Source organism: Ctenocephalides felis, unplaced genomic scaffold (assembly GCF_003426905.1).
Source record: "Ctenocephalides felis isolate EL2017-DRISC unplaced genomic scaffold, ASM342690v1 CF-g0.4_SCAFFOLD_03571, whole genome shotgun sequence".
NCBI classification, from domain to species: Eukaryota; Metazoa; Arthropoda; class Insecta; order Siphonaptera; family Pulicidae; genus Ctenocephalides; species Ctenocephalides felis.
The window spans coordinates 43,078,126-43,099,061 of NW_020539725.1; the positions used below are offsets into that span (position 1 = coordinate 43,078,126).

The 20,936-nt window shown below is 31.3% G+C and overlaps 3 protein-coding genes across 4 annotated transcripts in view; 1 reads left to right on the forward strand and 2 right to left on the reverse strand.

Moving 5' to 3' along the window:
* The window catches only part of LOC113386996 (5-hydroxytryptamine receptor 2A-like), a 45,681-nt gene extending 27,511 nt beyond the window's left edge, over positions 1 to 18,170 (forward strand). Inside the window, exons 4-5 of one of the 2 annotated variants that reach the window (XM_026624753.1) lie at positions 16,733 to 17,084; positions 17,229 to 18,170. In XM_026624753.1, the coding sequence (XP_026480538.1) occupies positions 16,733 to 17,084; positions 17,229 to 17,708 (832 nt within the window). In that variant the 3' untranslated portion in view covers positions 17,709 to 18,170. Of the gene's footprint in view, positions 1 to 3,295; positions 3,418 to 16,732 lie in introns of those variants that run through there. The other variant, XM_026624754.1, reaches the window with a different exon arrangement.
* Positions 18,171 to 19,847: 1,677 nt separating this feature from the next.
* On the reverse strand, positions 19,848 to 20,214 carry LOC113386883 (the record flags this gene model as incomplete). The annotated part of the gene is given in 2 exon segments (XM_026624641.1): positions 19,848 to 19,965; positions 20,036 to 20,214. Coding segments are annotated over 2 exon segments (285 nt in total). The 3' UTR covers positions 19,848 to 19,854.
* A 117-nt stretch (positions 20,215 to 20,331) lies between these two features.
* LOC113385328 (sepiapterin reductase) lies at positions 20,332 to 20,936 on the reverse strand (the record flags this gene model as incomplete). Its single annotated transcript, XM_026623169.1, is given in 1 exon segment — positions 20,332 to 20,936. A coding segment is annotated over 1 exon segment (430 nt), but the record flags the coding sequence as incomplete, so codon positions are not given.

Here is a 20,936-nt window from a genome sequence, read left to right on the forward strand (position 1 = left end):
TCGAAGTAGATTTATTACACATCATGGAAATCGAACACGTCAACCGGTCTTGTAGGACTTTAATGGTTTAGTATGCTCATTAAGACCAAGTACTCTATCGTTATACCAAGTAAATCGTCTAATTTAATTTTAACAAATGTCAAAAGAACTACTAATTTTCTTAAACTTTGATGAATTTTTAAAATTAAACTACTTGTCGTAATGCCGTAATATTTTAGTAAGTTCTATAAGACCATGATATATGTCACCAAAAAAAGTTTCATGCAAATCGGCTTAAATTTTTTTTCAACAGTTAATTACAAGAAAATGGCTCGGTAGATTTTCACCTAAAACTAATTAGTATCATTCCCAACTAATATCTTTCGAACAGTTTTTGATTTTTTAAAATCGATTCGGTAGTATGAGCTTAAATGTGGACAAAAAGTTTAACACTTTTTTCCAATTTACAAAGAAACGGCCCGGTCGATCGTCGCACAAAACTGAAAAAAAATAATCCACATCAAAATACATTGATTGGTTTTTAATTTTTTTAAATTGGTTCAGGCGTTTTTGAGCAAACGTCGATGAAAGTTATAATTTTGACAAACGGCAAAAAAACGAAACTAATTTTTGCAAACGTTGACGATTTTTAAAATTAAACGACTTGTCGTAGGACCGTAATATTCTAGTGTGATCATATAAGACTATGGTATCTACCGTCAGAAAAAAAATCATGAAAATCGTCGAAAAAAAACTTTTATTAACACCTTATTACAAGAAAACGGCTTGGCCGATCTTTACCAAAAACTAATCAGGTCGATTCCCAACCATTATGTTTCGAACAGTTTTTGAATTTTCAAAATCGATTCAGAATTGCGGGCTAAAACGTGGACGAAAAATTTTTACTTTCTGCAATTTACAAAGAAAACGGCTCGGCCGATCGTTGCACTTGGAAACGCTAGTCCTCATCGATTTACGGCAAAAAATCTGTTCACAAACATGCACACACACGCATACTTTTTCAAATTTGGTCTCATTCGATTCAGAATGGCTTGAAACGTCGAGAAAACATAAAATTAGCAATTCGGATTTTCTGATGAAAACATAAACTTCTCCTTCGGGAAGTTAAAATATTTATATTTAATAAAAAAATGATTTATGAATATTCAATGCAAATAAACATTTGAAAGACTTCTCTTCTGTATCTTTTTAGAATAGTAACCCACAAACTTTTCGAATCATGTTTTATTATGGCTATTAGCTGGAACCATTAGCCATAATGGATCAGATTGGGATATTTTGGAAAACTTACTTATACAGAACATTGAGTTAAATTAACAAACTTGGAATGCGAAATAAGAGAAGAGTACACATAATGAAAACCGAAGTACCACAACAAAATTTACGAATAAAGTTGTTTAATATATGCATTCCTAATAATTGTTGAACATTGTTCAATAAATATTAAACAACATTAACTTATGTTAATACATAATCTGTTTAGTTATTTATGCTTTAGCTTAATAAGAATAATTCGGAAACTTTTATGTACTATTTTAAGTTCAATCTAAATTAGATTTCATTCTGGATCTAAGGATTTAGCACTTATTAGTCAAGCACTTCTTTGTTTTTAGAAGACATGGCAATATTAATTGGTGTGATTATATAATTACAGAGTTCCGTATGAAAGAATATGAATGTTAAATAAAATATAAACTTCTCGCGAAAGATCAATGATATTTGTCATTTTTGTCTAAAACAAAATGCTATTTAATAATTTACATACTATCCTTTTTGTTGCCTTTTTAATGACTTATTTTATTTCTAGATTAATCAGTTTTGCATACTTGACAATTTTGCAGCTCTATCATAGTATAGTATTTCTTTGAACAATTTGAAATTTTGCCCTCACACCATGTGTAAAAGTAATTAATCATGGTCGTATGTTTATCAAAATTTCTAAATTTATTGAAAATTCATCAATTTTAAAATAAAATGCTTTTTTTTATTTTCTTTATTTTCATATATATTTGCACCTATCATATAATAAAATATCAGCAAATTAAAATAAAATATGAATGTAAAATTTTCAGAGTTTCAATATCCGGAAACATAAACATAATAAATTAGATTGTTCTCAAATTATATTTTTTTGATTCAAATATCACAAAATTTCATATTGAATTTAATTTAAGTTATATATCTAATTTATCAATCTAATTAACTTTCCAAAATTTATGTTTTCATCAGTAAATACGATTTACTAATTTTGGTTTTTCTCTGCATTTTAAGTTGAGATTCTAAAAAGATTTACATCTTTAATTGTGAGCCCCATAATTTAATATTTTGTCGACGTTTTTTTAAAAAAGGCTAAACCAATTTCAAAGATTTTAAGGCCATATGCTAAAACTCGATAAGATTTTGTATTGATTGGTTTTAACTTAAAACTTTTGTTATCATGATCAAGCAGGCGTTTCATTAGAAACAGTAAACAAGTACCAAATTTTTTGCTTAAAGTAATGTGAAGTTCATGGTTAAACATATTCAAGTCACATTCCAATTTTTTTCGATATTCTACCAAATAATGTTTTTTTGTGAGATTTTTTTTTATTTAATTTATTCTGCAACCTGTTTTACATGAGCATTAACATTAAGCTAAGATTGCTAACAATAATTATCTTACAATATAAACCAGAAGATAGTAGCAACACCCAGCGGCGTGTCTACTAGGTATAAGGACTAATTATCTATACTCGAAGTATTTGCTGACATTTTTATTATATGTGCAACTATACCCACGAGAGGCAATTTTCACTTGAGGTTATATTTGAGACCTATGACCTCAAGAGGAAATTTGACATCAAAGTTTTTTTTTGTGAGATGGCGCATACATCTTAATATTATAACATTTTCAAGACATAACAATATCAATACGAACTTCAAGCCCGCCGCAGACGTTATTGTATAATTGCACATTGTCCCGTTTTGTTTTACTTTGTAGCGAATTTATAATACAAATTTATGAAGTTATCAACTTTTGTAAGTATTTAAATTAGCCCTCTGAACTATTTGAATTCTCTTGTGATGCTTGATATGCTTGCGCAAACACTTGAACATACACTTGAGTCGTCTGTGGGCACTATGAAAATACGCATTCATTTTGTTGCAAATGTTTACAGTAACGTCTATGGCCTTTAGAAAGATATCCAACCTGAAGTACCATTACCCATAAGTGCGAACATTACTCGAAAAGTCATGTGACTCGAAAGTCATGTAATTAAAAAAAAAAGTTAAACATATATAATAATACTTATCTATTATATTGCAGATAAGTAAAGGCTGGATCCTGGGTCCTGAATTATGTGATATGTGGACGTCGAGCGATGTGTTGTGTTGTACGGCGTCAATTCTCCACCTCGTAGCGATAGCAGTTGACAGGTGATTTACAAATAATATCATAAATCTGTTCATGATTTTGACATAGCTCGAATTTAAAAACAAAAATAATTTTATTGCATGCGAATACCATTGGTATAACACGCGTTAAATATGATTGAGCAAATATTATTAAATAGGTTTGGCAATGAATGAATTATCTCTCTTAAGGGGCACAACTTATGTGAAATTTTCAAAAAATCGAATTTTCAATTTTTCCATATTTCGATAGGTTATACCTTTAAAAATAACATACCAAGATTTTAAATCGATATCTTAAATAGTTTTTGAGTCACAGCCATTTAAAGTGCATATATATATAGTATATAGTAAAATGATCATTTATTCTTTAAACGCGTTTTTTTGAAACAGCATTTTCCGAATTTGCTGCAGCGACTACTCCAAAACAAATGATCCGATCACTATCAATTTTTTTATATGCTCTATATATAGTTCTCCGTAAAATGAACTATCGATTTTTTGATCGGATCAAAAATCGAATTTTGGCAGTCCAAAAACGAGTAAAATTTTGGGTAAAATTCGACTTTTTTTAAAAAAATGCCGTCATTTTGTCAATTTTTGATTTTTGTTTTTTATCGTAGTTCATTTTACAGACAATATTATCTAGTTTGACGAGAATTTTTATTTAAATTTTATCCACGCAGAAGGCCGGAATCACAGCAGCAGTGAATGGCCTTTTTTTATCGCGCCGTTGGAGATCGACGATAACTTAAAAAATATTTAACTTTTTTGTTCAAAAATACTATGTATTCTTAAAACATGTATGAATATATTCCTAAAATTTTGAAATGATTGATAAAGTAGTTTTTTTAATATAAATTTCCAAAAATTACCTATTTTTTAGGCGGATACACTAGTTGTGCCCCTTAAATTTAAACAAACACTAATTGTGAGACTTGTTAAGAATTGAATTTGTATAGAAATTACTCAAATCTCAGGGTTTTGAATGAAATATCTGGCATCTTTAAAACAAATTACTAGAAACTTATATTTCTTAAAAAATATTGAATTAATAAAATCAACTAATTACAAATTAAATGTCAATACTATTTTACTTCTTTTTCTTATATCTTAACAACAATCACGTCCAATGAGCTGTTGAGCTGAAACTTCTCCTTCTAATTTTTAGTTTGAAACCCAATGATTAATACATCCATATTATTTGTTGATTTTATTATTAGAATTTATCTAATAGGGCTGACTTTTTATTGGCACAGCAATGCCGGGCGAGGGCTATCTTCACTTGGAAACATATTGCTATCTATATTTCCAAGTGAAAATTGTTGTCACTACCGCTTGACAATAAAGTTGTTCGAAATGGGTTTCGAACCCAAGACCTCTGAATCCAACTATTGTACTTGAACCAAAAAATATAAGAACAAAATAATTAAATTTATTATTAATTTTCCCAAGGAGAAATTTATATTTTCGATAGAAAATCAAAAAATTGACCGATCACAAAAAACTAAAATCTGACCTTTTGTAGACGTTTTTACAAGACCAGCAGCAACAATTTTAAATATTTAAAAGCCATTTGTTGAAATTTACGTTTTTCGAGAAGATGGACGGAAACATTTGAAAAATGGATGAAAAGTGCAAATTATTTGTCCATTCAGCAATCGTTGGAATAACATATAAAAGGGATGGTCCTAATTAGTTTTTGGTAAAGATCGATCGTGCTGTTTCTTTGTAATTTTTATGGTTATTAACATTTTTATAATAAAGTTCAAGGTCTTAATGAATATACTAAATTTTTGTGAACTTACAAGTGGTTTAATTGTAAAATTTGTTAGAAATTTAGAATGATGGGCTGTGTCAAAGTTGTATCGTCACAATTAGAACATCAATTCTTATTGCTTATTATTTACAAATATGGGGTAGTTCTCGAGTTGCCAATAAGCTAACATGCCACCTTACATCTGCTATATTTTTTAATTAATTTTAATTTTAATTTATTTTAATCAAGCTAGTAGATCTTTATTGACCGCAAGAATCCAAACATTTAGACTTGTAATATAAAAAAAATAGCTAGTGTAAGGAAGTTTTGCCTGGTTAAATAGATAATGTCTCGCTAATATTTTCATCGAACTACAGAGTTTTTTTTTATATAAATTATATAATTCATATTTAAGCTAGAAATTCCTACCTTTCAGTAGGAATTTCAATTTGTAGTTAATGCGACTAATTTCATTTTGTTTGTTCGCGAAAATTATAATAATATTTTCACGAGTCAATTAGTAATATGATTTAATGTCGAATAACAAACATGCTAGTAATTATGTTCTTGCCATAAACATCATCAAATATGCCACAGTTTAACTAATATTTATAGTATATATGTTACAAATATATAATATATATATATATATAAAAAAAAATAATATATATATATATATATATATATATACATATATATACATATATATACTAGCTGATCCGGCAAACGTTCGTTTGATATAAAAAATATTTTTAGTGTAAAATTCAATTTTTTTAAACTGTCAAAATTTTGTTTATGATTAATGTTAAATTTAATATGTCGCTTTTTTGTGATCTATAATGTTTTGAGGAAGTTTTGGTATCCGAACTAATTTGGTAAGCAAATCAAATAAATATAAATTATAAATCTATTTACCTAATAATTTTCATAAATATTAACAAATATCATTTCACATTTTTTTAATGTCAACATTTATTTAAATTCATAAATATTGATTTTTGATTATATTTAAAACTATAAACAGTGATTTTAAATATAGCATTTCATCTAATTTGGATATAAATGTTGTATATATCATGTTTTTGAACTATATTTTTTTAACTATATTTTTTGAACTGTCAAATATTTTTTTTCAAAAATCATAAATCTTTTTTTCTCGAATTTTCCATATATGTTGACATTTGACCTTTTAGTGTTTCGTTTTTTTTTAGTAAATATCTGTCAAAATTTATTTTAATTTATAAAAATTATATATTTATATTTTAAATTAAATTTTCAAAATTTCTTATAACCTCGGTTGGATATACATGCACACGATAAGTCAATAAAATTTAAAATCGGTTCAGTTGTTTGGGCGTCTATTGCGAACCAACATCGTGACACGAGGTTTATATTATATATATATATATATATATATATATATATATATATATATATAAATGGTTTGATGTTTTGCAAATTTTTTAAAACATTTTTAAGTCTTTGGTAAACTTTACTATAGCTGAATCGGTGTGTTTTGCTATAATATAAAAAATATTAAGTAGTGAACACTACAATAACGAATTGACCATACAAAAATATATATTTGTGCTTGTAAATCTGCCAGTATATGATTTTTCTCTGTTTTCCATAATAAAATTTGAGTAATTGTATTCATCAAAATAATGGCATTTGTACGATCATACTTTAGTTCATCAATTATATTTTGATTGATTGCACATTTGCATATATACATCCCATATCATAGTTATAAAAATCGATATTGTCAATCACTGGTCGAAAATGAGACTGGTGGACTTTTAGAGAATCACAAACATAACTCTTTTATTGACTCGTAAAAACAAATAATGATTTGTTTCTGCTGGAGCAATAAAATATTTATACTTATGGTTCGGCATATATGTTAATAAATATTTAATAAACAAGATTAAAATTAATAAACAAGATTAATATTGTAAGATCAGGCTTAGTTACAAACTAAAATGATAAAGTTACAGTTACTTGTACCAATTAAAGTTTTATTTTATATTGTAGCAGGAAAATCAAACGCTTGTTGCTAACGATAAGTAATTTTATTTATTCTTTTCAAAATAATTATTAACTTCCCGTAGGGTAAGTTATAGTAATGCGCCGAAAATCGAAAATAAAATTTTTTGCATTTCTCGACGTTTTGAAAAAATGAATATGTGTGTGTCCGCATTTTTTCGTTCATGTTTTTGGGCGCACGGATCAACCGATTTGAATGGTTCCACAAATATTCGATTTCTATTGATAGGAAGATGTGCTGATTAGTTTTGGACAAAGGCAGGTCTAGCCGTTACGGAGATACGGAGCAAAGAGTGCAGAAAATACAAATCGAGTTTTTGAGAAACGACGCATCCGATTTGAATGATTTAAAAAACATTCAATTTGTAATGATTGGGAGCAGGGGTGATTAGTTTTTGGCAAAGGCAGGTGCAGCCATTTCAAAGATACAGAGCTAAATGTGCAAAAAATGGCAGTTTTTGAGAGAACTAAGTGTCTGATTTGATGATTCAAAAATCTTTCTGCTTGTTTCAACAAAATAATTTCTTTTGAAAAAAAAATTTTTGTTTCAATTTTTTTTTTCAAAGAAAAATTTTTTTTTGTGTATATTGAAAATAATTCAGATTTTAATTTTAATTCTGATTATAGTTCTAATATACTGTAAACAAATAATTTCAACTTTGCAATTCAGTTTATGTAATTCTCATAAATATTAGACAATGTTACAATATTTATAATAATCTATTTTAAAACATTTATTATTTCTCGAACATTTCGTTACGGTAGTGGAAGTTCCAGCAATTTGCCTTAAGGCACGATTCCATACACCACTAGTTATGAATAACTTTTGCAAGCATTGAAAATTATCAAAATATGTTTAAGAAGTTATACTACCGCAAATTACATTTCTTAATATCTCTCAAACGTGTTAATTAATTTAATTACAATTAAAACAAAGTTGAAATCTTTGTTTTAAATACGCAACGTTAAAAATCCATATTGGATTGCAATGAATTTTTGTAAAAACCAAAAGCTTCACTTCAATTAAGTGACTTGCGATTTTAATGTTACTTAAGTAATCCATTTTATGATAACAATAATAATATTTTAATTAAAGACCTAATTAACTTCCCGTAGGGTAAGTTATAGTAATCGCAAAAAAATCGAAAACGAAAATTTTTATATATCTTTACGTTTCAGAGGTTTCTGAATTATTTTGGCATACCTTAGAAAAAATGGATGTATGTGTGTGTGTGTGTGTGTGTGTGTGTGCGCGTATGTGTGTGTGTGCGGATACAAATTTTCGTCGACGATTTCGAGAACACAGATAAAGCAATTTGAATAATTCGAAAAACATTCGATTCGTATTGATAAGGAGACGTGCTGATTAGTTTTTGGCGGAGGCAGGTCTAGCCGTTCCGAAGATATGGGGCAAAAAGTGCCAAAAACGGTACCTCAATTTTTAAGAGAACGGAGCGTCCGATTTTAATAATTCAAAAAACAGTTTACTTGTATTGACAAGATGAAGAATTGATCAAATTTTCATAAGGGCAGGTCTAGCGGTTTTGGAGATCTAACGAAAAAAGTAAAAAAAAAAATGACATTTGGCGGTCAAAAATGATCATTAGGCATATGCACATCAAATTATCAGATATTTTATAGAGATTTTTACAATAAGTATGAATTTTGTTTACATTCCTTTGGGTTCCGTACCAATGTTTATCCGTTAGACGGTGACGCGGCGCTTACGCGCTTTGACATTTCGTCTCTATGCAGTTAAAGCAGTACGGGATGATCGGTAGTCCGGATAATCGGTAGTCCGGATAATTGGACGTCCGGATAATCGGAAGTCCGGATAATCGAAGTCCGGATAATCGAAAGTCCGGATAATCGGAAGTCCGGATAATCGGTAGTCCGGATAATCGGTAGTCCGGATGATCGGTAGTCCGGATAATCGGTAGTCCGGATAATCGGTAGTCCGGATAATCGGTAGTCCGGATAATCGGTAGTCCGGATAATCGGAAGTCCGGATAATCGGAAGTCCGGATAATCGGAAGTCCGGATAATCGAAAGTCCGGATAATCGAAAGTCCGGATAATCGAAAGTCCGGATAATCGAAAGTCCGGATAATCGAAAGTCCGGATAATCGAAAGTCCGGATAATCGAAAGTCCGGATAATCGAAAGTCCGGATAATCGAAAGTCCGGATAATCGAAAGTCCGGATAATCGAAAGTCCGGATAATCGAAAGTCCGGATAATCGAAAGTCCGGATAATCGAAAGTCCGGATAATCGAAAGTCCGGATAATCGAAAGTCCGGATAATCGAAAGTCCGGATAATCGAAAGTCCGGATAATCGAAAGTCCGGATAATCGAAAGTCCGGATAATCGAAAGTCCGGATAATCGAAAGTCCGGATAATCGAAAGTCCGGATAATCGAAAGTCCGGATAATCGAAAGTCCGGATAACCGAAAGTCCGGATAACCGAAAGTCCGGATAACCGAAAGTCCGGATAACGAAAGTCCGGATAATCGAAAGTCCGGATAATCGAAAGTCCGGATAATCGAAAGTCCGGATAATCGAAAGTCCGGATAATCGAAAGTCCGGATAATCGAAAGTCCGGATAATCCGAAGTCCGGATAATCGAATGTCCGGATAATCGAATGTCCGGATAATCGAATGTCCGGATAATCGAATGTCCGGATAATCGAATGTCCGGATAATCGAATGTCCGGATAATCGAATGTCCGGATAATCGAATGTCCGGATAATCGAATGTCCGGATAATCGAATGTCCGGATAATCGAATGTCCGGATAATCGAAGTCCGGATAATCGAAGTCCGGATAATCGAAGTCCGGATAATCGAAAGTCCGGATAATCGAAAGTCCGGATAATCGAAAGTCCGGATAATCGAAAGTCCGGATAATCGAAAGTCCGGATAATCGAAAGTCCGGATAATCGAAAGTCCGGATAATCGAAAGTCCGGATAATCGAAAGTCCGGATAATCGAAAGTCCGGATAATCGAAAGTCCGGATAATCGAAAGTCCGGATAATCGAAAGTCCGGATAATCGAAAGTCCGGATAATCGAAAGTCCGGATAATCGAAAGTCCGGATAATCGAAAGTCCGGATAATCGAAAGTCCGGATAATCGAAAGTCCGGATAATCGAAAGTCCGGATAATCGAAAGTCCGGATAATCGAAAGTCCGGATAATCGAAAGTCCGGATAATCGAAAGTCCGGATAATCGAAAGTCCGGATAATCGAAAGTCCGGATAATCGAAAGTCCGGATAATCGAAAGTCGGATAATCGAAAGTCCGGATAATCGAAAGTCCGGATAATCGAAAGTCCGGATAATCGAAAGTCCGGATAATCGAAAGTCCGGATAATCGAAAGTCCGGATAATCGAAAGTCCGGATAACGAAGTCCGATGGATCGAGTCCGATGTTCCGATGTTCGATGTTCCGATGTTCGATGTTCCGATGTTCCGATGTCCGATGTTCCGATGTTCCGATGTTCCGATGTTCCGATGTTCGATGTTCCGATGTTCCGATGTTCCGATGTTCCGATGTTCCGATGTTCCGATGTTCCGATGTTCCGATGTTCCGATGTTCCGATGTTCCGATGTTTCGATGTTCCGATGTTCCGATGTTCCGATGTTCCGATGTTCCGATGTTCCGATGTTCCGATGTTTCGATGTTCCGATGTTCCGATGTTCCGATGTTCCGATGTTCCGATGTTCCGATGTTCCGATGTTCCGATGTTCCGATGTTCCGATGTTTCGATGTTCCGATGTTCCGATGTTCCGATGTTCCGATGTTCCGATGTTCCGATGTTCCGATGTTCCGATGTTCCGATGTTCCGATGTTCCGATGTTCCGATGTTCCGATGTTCCGATGTTCCGATGTTCCGATGTTCCGATGTTCCGATGTTCCGATGTTCCGATGTTCCGATGTTCCGATGTTCCGATGTTCCGATGTTCCGATGTTCCGATGTTCCGATGTTCCGATGTTCCGATGTTCCGATGTTCCGATGTTCCGATGTTCCGATGTTCCGATGTTCCGATGTTCCGATGTTCCGATGTTCCGATGTTCCGATGTTCCGATGTTCCGATGTTCCGATGTTCCGATGTTCCGATGTTCCGATGTTCCGATGTTCCGATGTTCCGATGTTCCGATGTTCCGATGTTCCGATGTTCCGATGTTCCGATGTTCCGATGTTTCGATAATCCGATGTTCCGATGTTTCGATAATCCGATGTTCCGATGTTTCGATAATCCGATGTTCCGATGTTTCGATAATCCGATGTTCCGATGTTTCGATAATCCGATGTTCCGATGTTTCGATAATCCGATGTTCCGATGTTTCGATAATCCGATGTTCCGATGTTTCGATAATCCGATGTTCCGATGTTCCGATGTTCCGATGTTCCGATGTTCCGATATTTCATTTGCCTTAAGGCACGATGAAATACACCACTAGTTTAAGCATTTTTTTAAGCCAGTTAGGCATTTTTTTTTATTATTTTTTTTTATATATATATTTTTTAACTTCCCGTAGGGTAAGTTATAGTAATCGCAAAAAAATCGAAAATGAAAATTTTTATATATCTTTATGTTTCAGAGGTTTCTGAATATTTTGGCATACCTTAGAAAAAATGGATGTGTGTGTGTGTGTGTGTGTGTGTGTGTGTGTGCGTGTGTGCGTGTGTGCGTGTGTGTGCGTAGTATGTATGTTTGTGCGGATACAAATTTTCGTCGACGATTTCGGGAACACGGATGAAGCAATTTGAATAATTTAAAAAACATTCGATCCGTATTGATAAGAAGACATGCTGATTAGTTTTTGGCGGAGGTAGGTCTAGCCGTTCCGAAGATATGGGGCAAAAAGTGCCAAAAACGGTACCTCAGTTTTTAATAGAACGGAGCGTCCGATTTTAATAATTCAAAAAACATTCTACTTGTATTGACAAGATGAAGATTTGATCAAATTTTTATAAGGGCAGGTTTAGCGGTTTCGGAGATATAACGAAAAAAGTAAAAAAAAATGCCATTTGGCGGTCAAAAATGATCATTAGACATATGCACATCAAATTATAAGATATTTTATAGAGATTTTAACAATAAGTATAAATTTTGTTTACATTCCTATGGGTTCCGTACCAATGTTTACCCGTTAGACAGCGACGCGGCGCTTACTCGCTTTATATTTTGTCTCTATGCATTTGAAGCAGTACGATTGCTTTGAAAAAAAGTTCCGATCTTCCAACATATGTAAAAATGAAGAAAACATTTTTTTTTCAAAATTTAAATAATTTTTAAATAATTTAAAATTTAAAAAAAATTTAAATAATTTTTTAAATTATGACTGAGTCGTCACCCGTGCATCGGAGCACAGAAATGTACGGCGTGATGTACTTTACAAATTCACAAAAAATCTCATTCAAAAATTTATATATTGTTCAATTTAAAATGACAAGGATTGGTTTTTTTTTTGTTGCATTGTGAACATTTATAATATGATATAATTAGGATTGTGCATTGTGAACATTTATAATATGAAATAATTAGGATTAATTCAATTACATAGTCCACTGAAGATGACACAAAACAATGTGTCGAAACGTATGGAAAAAATAAAAATGTTTTAAAGTCATACAAATTTTTTAATTGATGTATTGCCCTGAAAACTGAATATCACATATTTCAACATCAAAATTATAAAAAATTTAAAATATATATATATATATATATATATATATATCTGTGTGTGTGTACAACATGTGTGTGTATGCAAATGTGGTTATGTGTCTGTGTTTGTGTTTGGTCAATTTGGAATAACAATCAATATCATCAATTTTGCTTATGCATAGCTTTGTCTCGGTTACATAGGAGCTGAAGATAATTTGCCAATATGAAGCCCATATCATTCGAGAATAATACCCATATTGGTCAATAACATTGAGCTCACATTAGTAAATAATTTTGCACGATATAGAGCCCACACTAAAATTTAAGGACTACATTTATTATCCAATAATTAATTAGGAAATAATGTTGTACTAATAAGGTGACCATACGTTCCGGTTTGGCCGGGGCAGTCCCGGAAATCCACCTTGTGTCCCGGATTTTTTTAAAAGCAATACTAGTCCCGGATTTAGATTCGAAAATTAATAGGTAAATTCACCAAAAAATTTGAAAATAAACGAACATGATTTTTATGGTAGTTGTTTGCAGATATGCTTTCATATGCCTGAAATACCTAAATGTTGGCAGGCTCCAATAAACTGAAGACTGATAATCACATTACATTGATCATAAAAGTTTTTTCTCGTATTTTAACAGCAAATTTTACATACTATTAAGGTGCTTAGATGGTAACCTGACGGTGTTCATTCTGCATATATTTGATATATTTGGCTTACCTATTTGATGCAGCAATCAGGGAGAAAGGGTGTTTTCGGAATCATATTTAAGATCTATATTCCAAAGTGATAATTTATATCACTACTGCTTGATGTAGGGATTGTCCATGTCAAGGATTAAACCCGAGATCCGCCTGACTGCGAACCTACGCGCACTAAAAATTACACTAGTAAAATGAAAAGCCCAAGTTTAAGAGGAGAACCTGCTTTAAAGGCTTTAAAAATCGATTTTTTTTGCAAAAATTTCTTCCAAAATTTCAGAAACAAATTTAAATTTAAAAGCAAGCGTCGAACATGTATGCGAGAGGAGCGAAAATAACTTCGACGCGCGTTTTCTTGGATTTTTTCGAATTTTGCTATTGGCGGAAAAGATAGGAATAAAACTAAACGTTCTATCAAAACGATACAAAATTGATCGTATTCAGCATGAAATTATCTTCTAGTTGAACCTAAAATACCTTAAAAAAGTTATAATTAAACCACTTTTTAAACAATCTAAAGTGAAATTTTTTATTAAAAAACATGATTTTTATAAGTTGTAAAAAGTTGGTCAATTTATAATTGTTTTCTGAATTTTTTAGGTTTAACTGGAATCTATACTATTGAAAATATACATTTGTTAACTTCCCGTAGGGCAAGTTATAGTAATCGCAAAAAAATCGAAAATGAAAATGTTTATATATCTTTACGTTTCAAAGGTTTCTGAGTATTTTGGCATACCTTAGAAAAAATGGATGTATGTGTGTGTGTATGTGTGTGCGTGCGTGTGTGTGTGTGCAGATGCACATTTTGTCGACGATTTCGGGAACACCGATCAACCGATTTGAATAAATCAAAAAACATTCGATTCGTATTAATAAGGAGACGTGCTGATTAGTTTTTCGCGAAGGTAGGCCTAGCCATTCCGAAGATACAGGGGAAAAAATTCCGAAAATTGTAACTCAGTTTTTAAGAGAACGGAGCGTCCGATTTTAATAATTCAAAATACATTTTACTTGTATTGACAAGATGAAGAATTGATCAAATTTCCATGAAGGCAGGTCTAGCGGTTTCGGATATGTAATGAAAAAAGTAAAAAAAAAATGCCATTTGGCGGTCAAAAATGATCACTACACATATGCACATCAAATTATCAGATATTTTATAGAGATTTTAACAATATGTATAAAGTTTGTTTACATTCCTATGGGTTCCGTATCAATGTTTGCTCGTTAGACGGCTATGCGGCGCTTACGCGCTTTGACATTTCGTCTTTATGCTTTGAAAAAAAGTTCAGAATTTCCAAAATAGGTCAAAATAAAAAAAACTTTTTTTTTAAATAAATGTTTTTTCTACAAAAAAGTAATTTTTTGTCAAATCTATAGTTTCTCAAAAATCTAATTTTTTCGAAGTAAATTTTTTTCAAAGCAATTTGCCTTAAGGCACGATGCCATGCGTCGCACTAGTTTTAGTGTTTTGTTTCGAATGGATATTGTGACCGGCGCCTCGGCAAAATGCTTGTTTCCGGCATATTATGACATATATTTTTTGGAGTCTCTAAAGCAGGCTCTCCCCTTTGATTGTTGATAATGCAAATCTTACTAAATAGATATAAATAAACCACGTAGATCAGTAATAAATTTTCTGGTGCCGCCGTCATCAAGCATAAACCATTTCAAATATGAGAAGTTCCACGTCAGTTTGAAGTGTAAACGCTTTAATGCAGTTACCTCGTAGCGTTTTATGGTGAAGCTGCCAGTTTTATCCCCATTAATGTCTGACGGTTTTCTGCATTATTTTAAACGTATACATATTCAACAGGATAAAGTTCAAAGGATATAAAATGAATTTACATTTGAACAGCCTCAACTCATTTTTATAAGTGAAAGGCGTATAATTACTTATTTACTTTATGACTGGGGAGAGGAATGATCACAACAAACGGTCACATATTGAATCAACTTATTACACAAAATGATGTCATTCTGAATCGTTTTACACTAAAATTAGAAAAGGTGTGTATGTGAGGCACAACCGACTCATTTCAACCGATCAACCGATTTGAATAATTCAAAAAACATTCAAACAACAGGCCTAGCCGTTCCGAAGATACGGGGCAAAAAGTGCCAAAAATGGTAACTCAGTTTTTAAGAGAACAGAGCGTCCGATTTTAATAATTCAAAAAACATTTTACTTGTATTGACAAGATGAAGAATTGATCAAATTTTCATGAAGGCAGGTCTAGCGATTTCGGAGATGTAATGAAAAAAGTAAAAAAAAAATGCCATTTGGCGGTCAAAAAGGCACAACCGATTCATTTTAAATTTGAAACTATGTATTTTCAGATGTAAATCACTGCTTATGTAGATAATGTTGCCATCAATAATTTAGGAAGTAGATCGACCATAGTTGTTAAAGTTTAGATTACTTACTCATGTCTTAAACAAATTGAACATCATGTATACCTTTGTGTATACGCCCATTATACATAAAATAACTTGTCTAATATTATTGAGAAAATATAATTTTCATTTATTACAGTTTTATTGTAAATTTCAATTTTCTGTAATAAAAATGCACAAAATCCAAAACTTTTTATCATACTGTTTATTTATTTAATATATTTATCTATTCATAACCAAGTTTTATATCTATATTTATTTTTCATCTATATTTTAATGATAATTTAAAGGTGAAGTTTGTTTTCGCCAGAAAATCTGATTTGCTAATTTTATGTTTAATACCGAATTTGGAAGATGTATGTGTGTGTTTACTCTTTAAATTTAATACTTGAATCATAATGTTGAAATCAAGGCAAATTTCGTATTAGGTATAATTTTTTATTCCAACAAATAAATTACAAAATTGACCAGTTTTTCTGGCAAAAACTATTAAAAACTTCCGTGAGTTAAATTGGCTCATACCCTAAAAATAGTTATATCACATTCAAAAATGCGAAATGAAGGGATCTACGAGAAAATTAATGAATGAATTTTTACATATATTCCATTACATAACTAAAAACTAATTTTTGTTTGTAAAAGTAAGTATTTTATGTATTAAGTGATCAAATTGTTATTGGGTCAAATTGTTTCGGTCCGTAGATCTAGTAATATTTATCATAATTTCTAATACTCTCTTCAATATTTTTAGATATTGGGCTGTTACTAACGTAGACTACATCCATAACAGAACTGGTAATAGAATATTCATTATGATCTTCATTGTCTGGACTGTAGCCGTAATAGTATCGTTAGCACCACAATTCGGTTGGAAAGACCCAGACTATTTAGATAGAATAAACTTGCAGCAACGCTGCCTAGTGAGCCAAGACGTTGGATACCAAATTTTTGCCACATGCTCCACGTTCTACGTTCCACTTTTTGTTATTCTTGTTTTATATTGGAAGATATTTCAAACAGCTCGCAAAAGAATCAGGCGTCGTACAAAAGTCGAAGCACCATCCACACAAAGCAACAACAATAAATCGGCATTTGGAACGAAAGTTGTGCAGCATCGTTTTCTAAGAAGCAAGAGAAGCAATAAGAAGAAGCAAAGTGCAGCTACCGCTGTATTAAGTTCATCTCTTATGATGATGAAAGGTAATTCAACAAATACAATGAATACTGTTGAGGACCAAGAAGAACAGAGTTCTTCTGTGATGAAGGAGGAGCAGACAGCTTTCACAATCGATAAACCAGACAATATCAACGAATCGCCTGAGAAAACGTCGACTAATGATGGATCGGCCAGTCACGTCAGCGAAGGAAGTCATGCTAGCCACGTCGAAGCAAGCAGGGATACGCAGATTAGTCATGTTGAAAAGCCGCTCAAGAAAAAAGAATCCATCGAGGCGAAGCGCGAGCGAAAGGCGGCTAAAACGTTAGCAATAATAACCGGAGCGTTTGTCATTTGCTGGCTTCCATTTTTTATTATGGCGTTGCTGATGCCACTCTGCGAAAGTTGTTCGATAAACGATTATGTTGCTAGTTTCTTTTTATGGTTAGGTTATTTCAATTCAACTCTAAATCCTGTTATTTATACTATATTCAGTCCTGAATTTAGACAGGCGTTCAAAAGAATATTATTTGGGGGCCACAGAAACTATTACAGAACGGGTAGATTGTAGTGTAAAGTGTTCAAAAAGTATGAAATAATTGTACGAATATTAATAATTACTAAATAATATTTATATATGTAATACAATACTATATCTATCTAATTGTTGTTGATGAATGAAAACTTCTAGGTTTTATATACTTCCAGGCCAAACATAATAATAATAATGCTAATTTTGTTATAAGCCGCTAATATATCTTTTGCTAAATATTGTAAGTAGTATAATCACATTCCATAATGTTGAAAGATATGATTAAATATCATTATTGTTTGAAAGAAACAATAATATTTAAAAGAAATTATTTACGAGTAACTAAAGCATTGCTTTCTGATGCCGCCTGAGCCCCGTGAGCACCAAAGTTTAGCGATGCTGAAGTTAATGTCCAAGGAGTACCTACTAATTCAGATATTTGTATATAAGCACTAATGTTTTTGTTGACTATTTTTAAACTGCCATTAAAGTCTTTAATTCGATCGCTGGCAATATACTGATGGTGACAAACTCCACATTTAACTACAATGTAAAATTTATAATTACTTAAATACAATATAAAATTGAAAATTTTAAAAATTTATAAAACCTTTAAAATAGATGAAAATTCCTGGGATGAGGCTTAACAGATTTTTTTTTAACGGTGCTTCTTTACAAAGAGAGGTTCTTAACACGTTGAGTCCGGCTTTGGTCCATGTAGGGACTTCATTTTATTCTTAGATTTTTATTCTTTACACGATTTCTTTTCAATAATAACATTCAAGTATTTTACCATTGTCTACACACTTTATAGTTTATATATAGTATCGCAGTAACTACTATACATTTCGCAAAATCTATTAGGTTGCATAATTAAGTCATAATTTTTAAACGTGAGATTATTTTTTCTAAATTATTTGAGAACTGCTAATAAAAATACTTAAATGTATAATTAAAAAAATCCAAATAATAATGGCTAAACTTTCTTTGATATTTTAATCCGGCAATTGAGTTAATGGAATCAAAATCTTTGCCATCAGTTTTCTTCATAATACCTATTACTGCATGATAAACTAGTACAATTTATTAATTAGAAGTTCTGATTCTACTTTTCGACATCTTGCAAATAACCATTCCATCACAACACAGAGCTTAATCGTATTTTATAATGTTGTAATATAAATTTGTATAAAACTTATATTGCACTTATTATATTTGAACTTATTATATATTATTGATCATATCATAGGTATTATGTATAAATTCATTGTTATCGATCCTAAATATAACGTAAGAGATATATAAACGAACGTAAATATTTGTTATAAATGTATCTTATTGATAATGTTGCATAAAAGTTTAAATATTGTATTATATTTAATAGTAACTATTCATTATATAGTAGATATTTAAAAACTATTTTCTTTACTCAATCAGTTTTCCAATGATATGTATGTTGAACAAATACGATATTGAACCATATATGTGCCAAGTATTATGTTGTATAGAAAATGTAAATAATTAAATATACATATGAATCAAATCTTTTGATAATGTGTATGGAATATTACAATGTTTATTATAGCAACCACATATGCAATAAATTGACAACAGTTGAAGATTGTTTTGAAATTATTTAACAAGAAATAAAATAAGTATTACTTAGTCCTTGAACTAATATTTCGTCAAATTTGAAAGCACTCAAATGAATATTTGTTCTCTAATAAATTTTCTATTTTATCACCTGTAAGTGTTGAATCATAAGTAAAACCATCAGTACTTAGTTAATGTAACTAATTAAATTATTTATTATGTTTTATAGAAATGAACATATTGAATATATCTGCAATCTTCGTTATGTATTATGCATATTGCATATTAATGATGATATATTCTTTGATATACAAAGAATTTGATTTTTGTATAATATATCAGCACTAATTATTTTCAAATTAATGTTGGGTATAATTGTTTCTTCTAAAATTATATTTAAACAAAAATATATAATTGCAAAACTAATATATAAAGAATTACTATATTGAAGTATTGAAGAATTCTAGTATGAATTCATTAGTATTTTAATAAATAGGAACATTAAATAAAATAATAAGCTCATAAAAAGTTCTCAAATAAATATTATCACAAATATATAAAAATTCACACAATGAGACATCAATTTCGGTTTTTATGTTTCTTGGACTATAATATCAGTGATTTGCGAATCACTAGACATTGTATCCCAATCATCCTCGTCTTCACTAGATGTAAAATAGTCACCATTGTCATCATCTTCTTCCTATAAATATGAGGCAAGCATAAATAAATAGTGCAACAGACCATTATGTGTAAAGACATTCAACACTGACATCAAACAAATGCACCCTCCTTATTCTCTGTGTTTCAACATTTATTTCAATTTGCATTCGGAAATCCAATGCCATGAAAGACACCATGACAAATAGAGGTAATGATATACGACAATTCCAAGCCAACCTACTGAAGAACATTAAAGTATCTGTGATTGCTTTACCAGCGGCCATGTTGTCTGTAAATTTTGAAATATGATAATAGCAAACATATTTGTTATTTCTATTAGTTTATTATATGTAATTACTTAAATACAATACACCAGATATATCAAAAAAAATAAAAACGAGTCAGCTTTTTAATCCAAACAAATTATGAATATAAAATTTATGATATGAAAGCAAATTTATATTCGTGTTTAGAGATGTTATAAAAAGAATCAATAAAATATTGCAAATTATTTCATGTTTTCTCAGATACCCATGCATGCTAGTATTCTGAAACGCAAGGAATGATCAATATGCCAAATGTCAATCAAAATAATCAATGTGATCCCCAGAAGTAAAATTTCCATTTTGAAGAATCTCGAGCAATTTTGATGTAGTCTGATCAGTTGTTAATATTTTATCTTCATCCCTCATGGTTTCAAAGGTTTGTTTAATACTAGCATCACCGATATCTTTAATAATTATCTGTATCATGTCTGTTTTTACAGGCCCAGGTGAATAATTTAGCACAAGAACATATTTCTCTTCCTCAGCAAGAACTTTAAACAACATTTCTCTTGCAGCTTTGCCTGTACCATAATGCCCCATATTTGCAAAAGGCTTTATAGCAATTAGCGACGTAATATTAATAATAATAGTTTTATAAACATCACATTGAATATTGTGAGTGGGTCCAACAAATTTAAGAAAGGCAGAATTCAATAGTGCCACGCCAAACACATTCAAAGCGTAA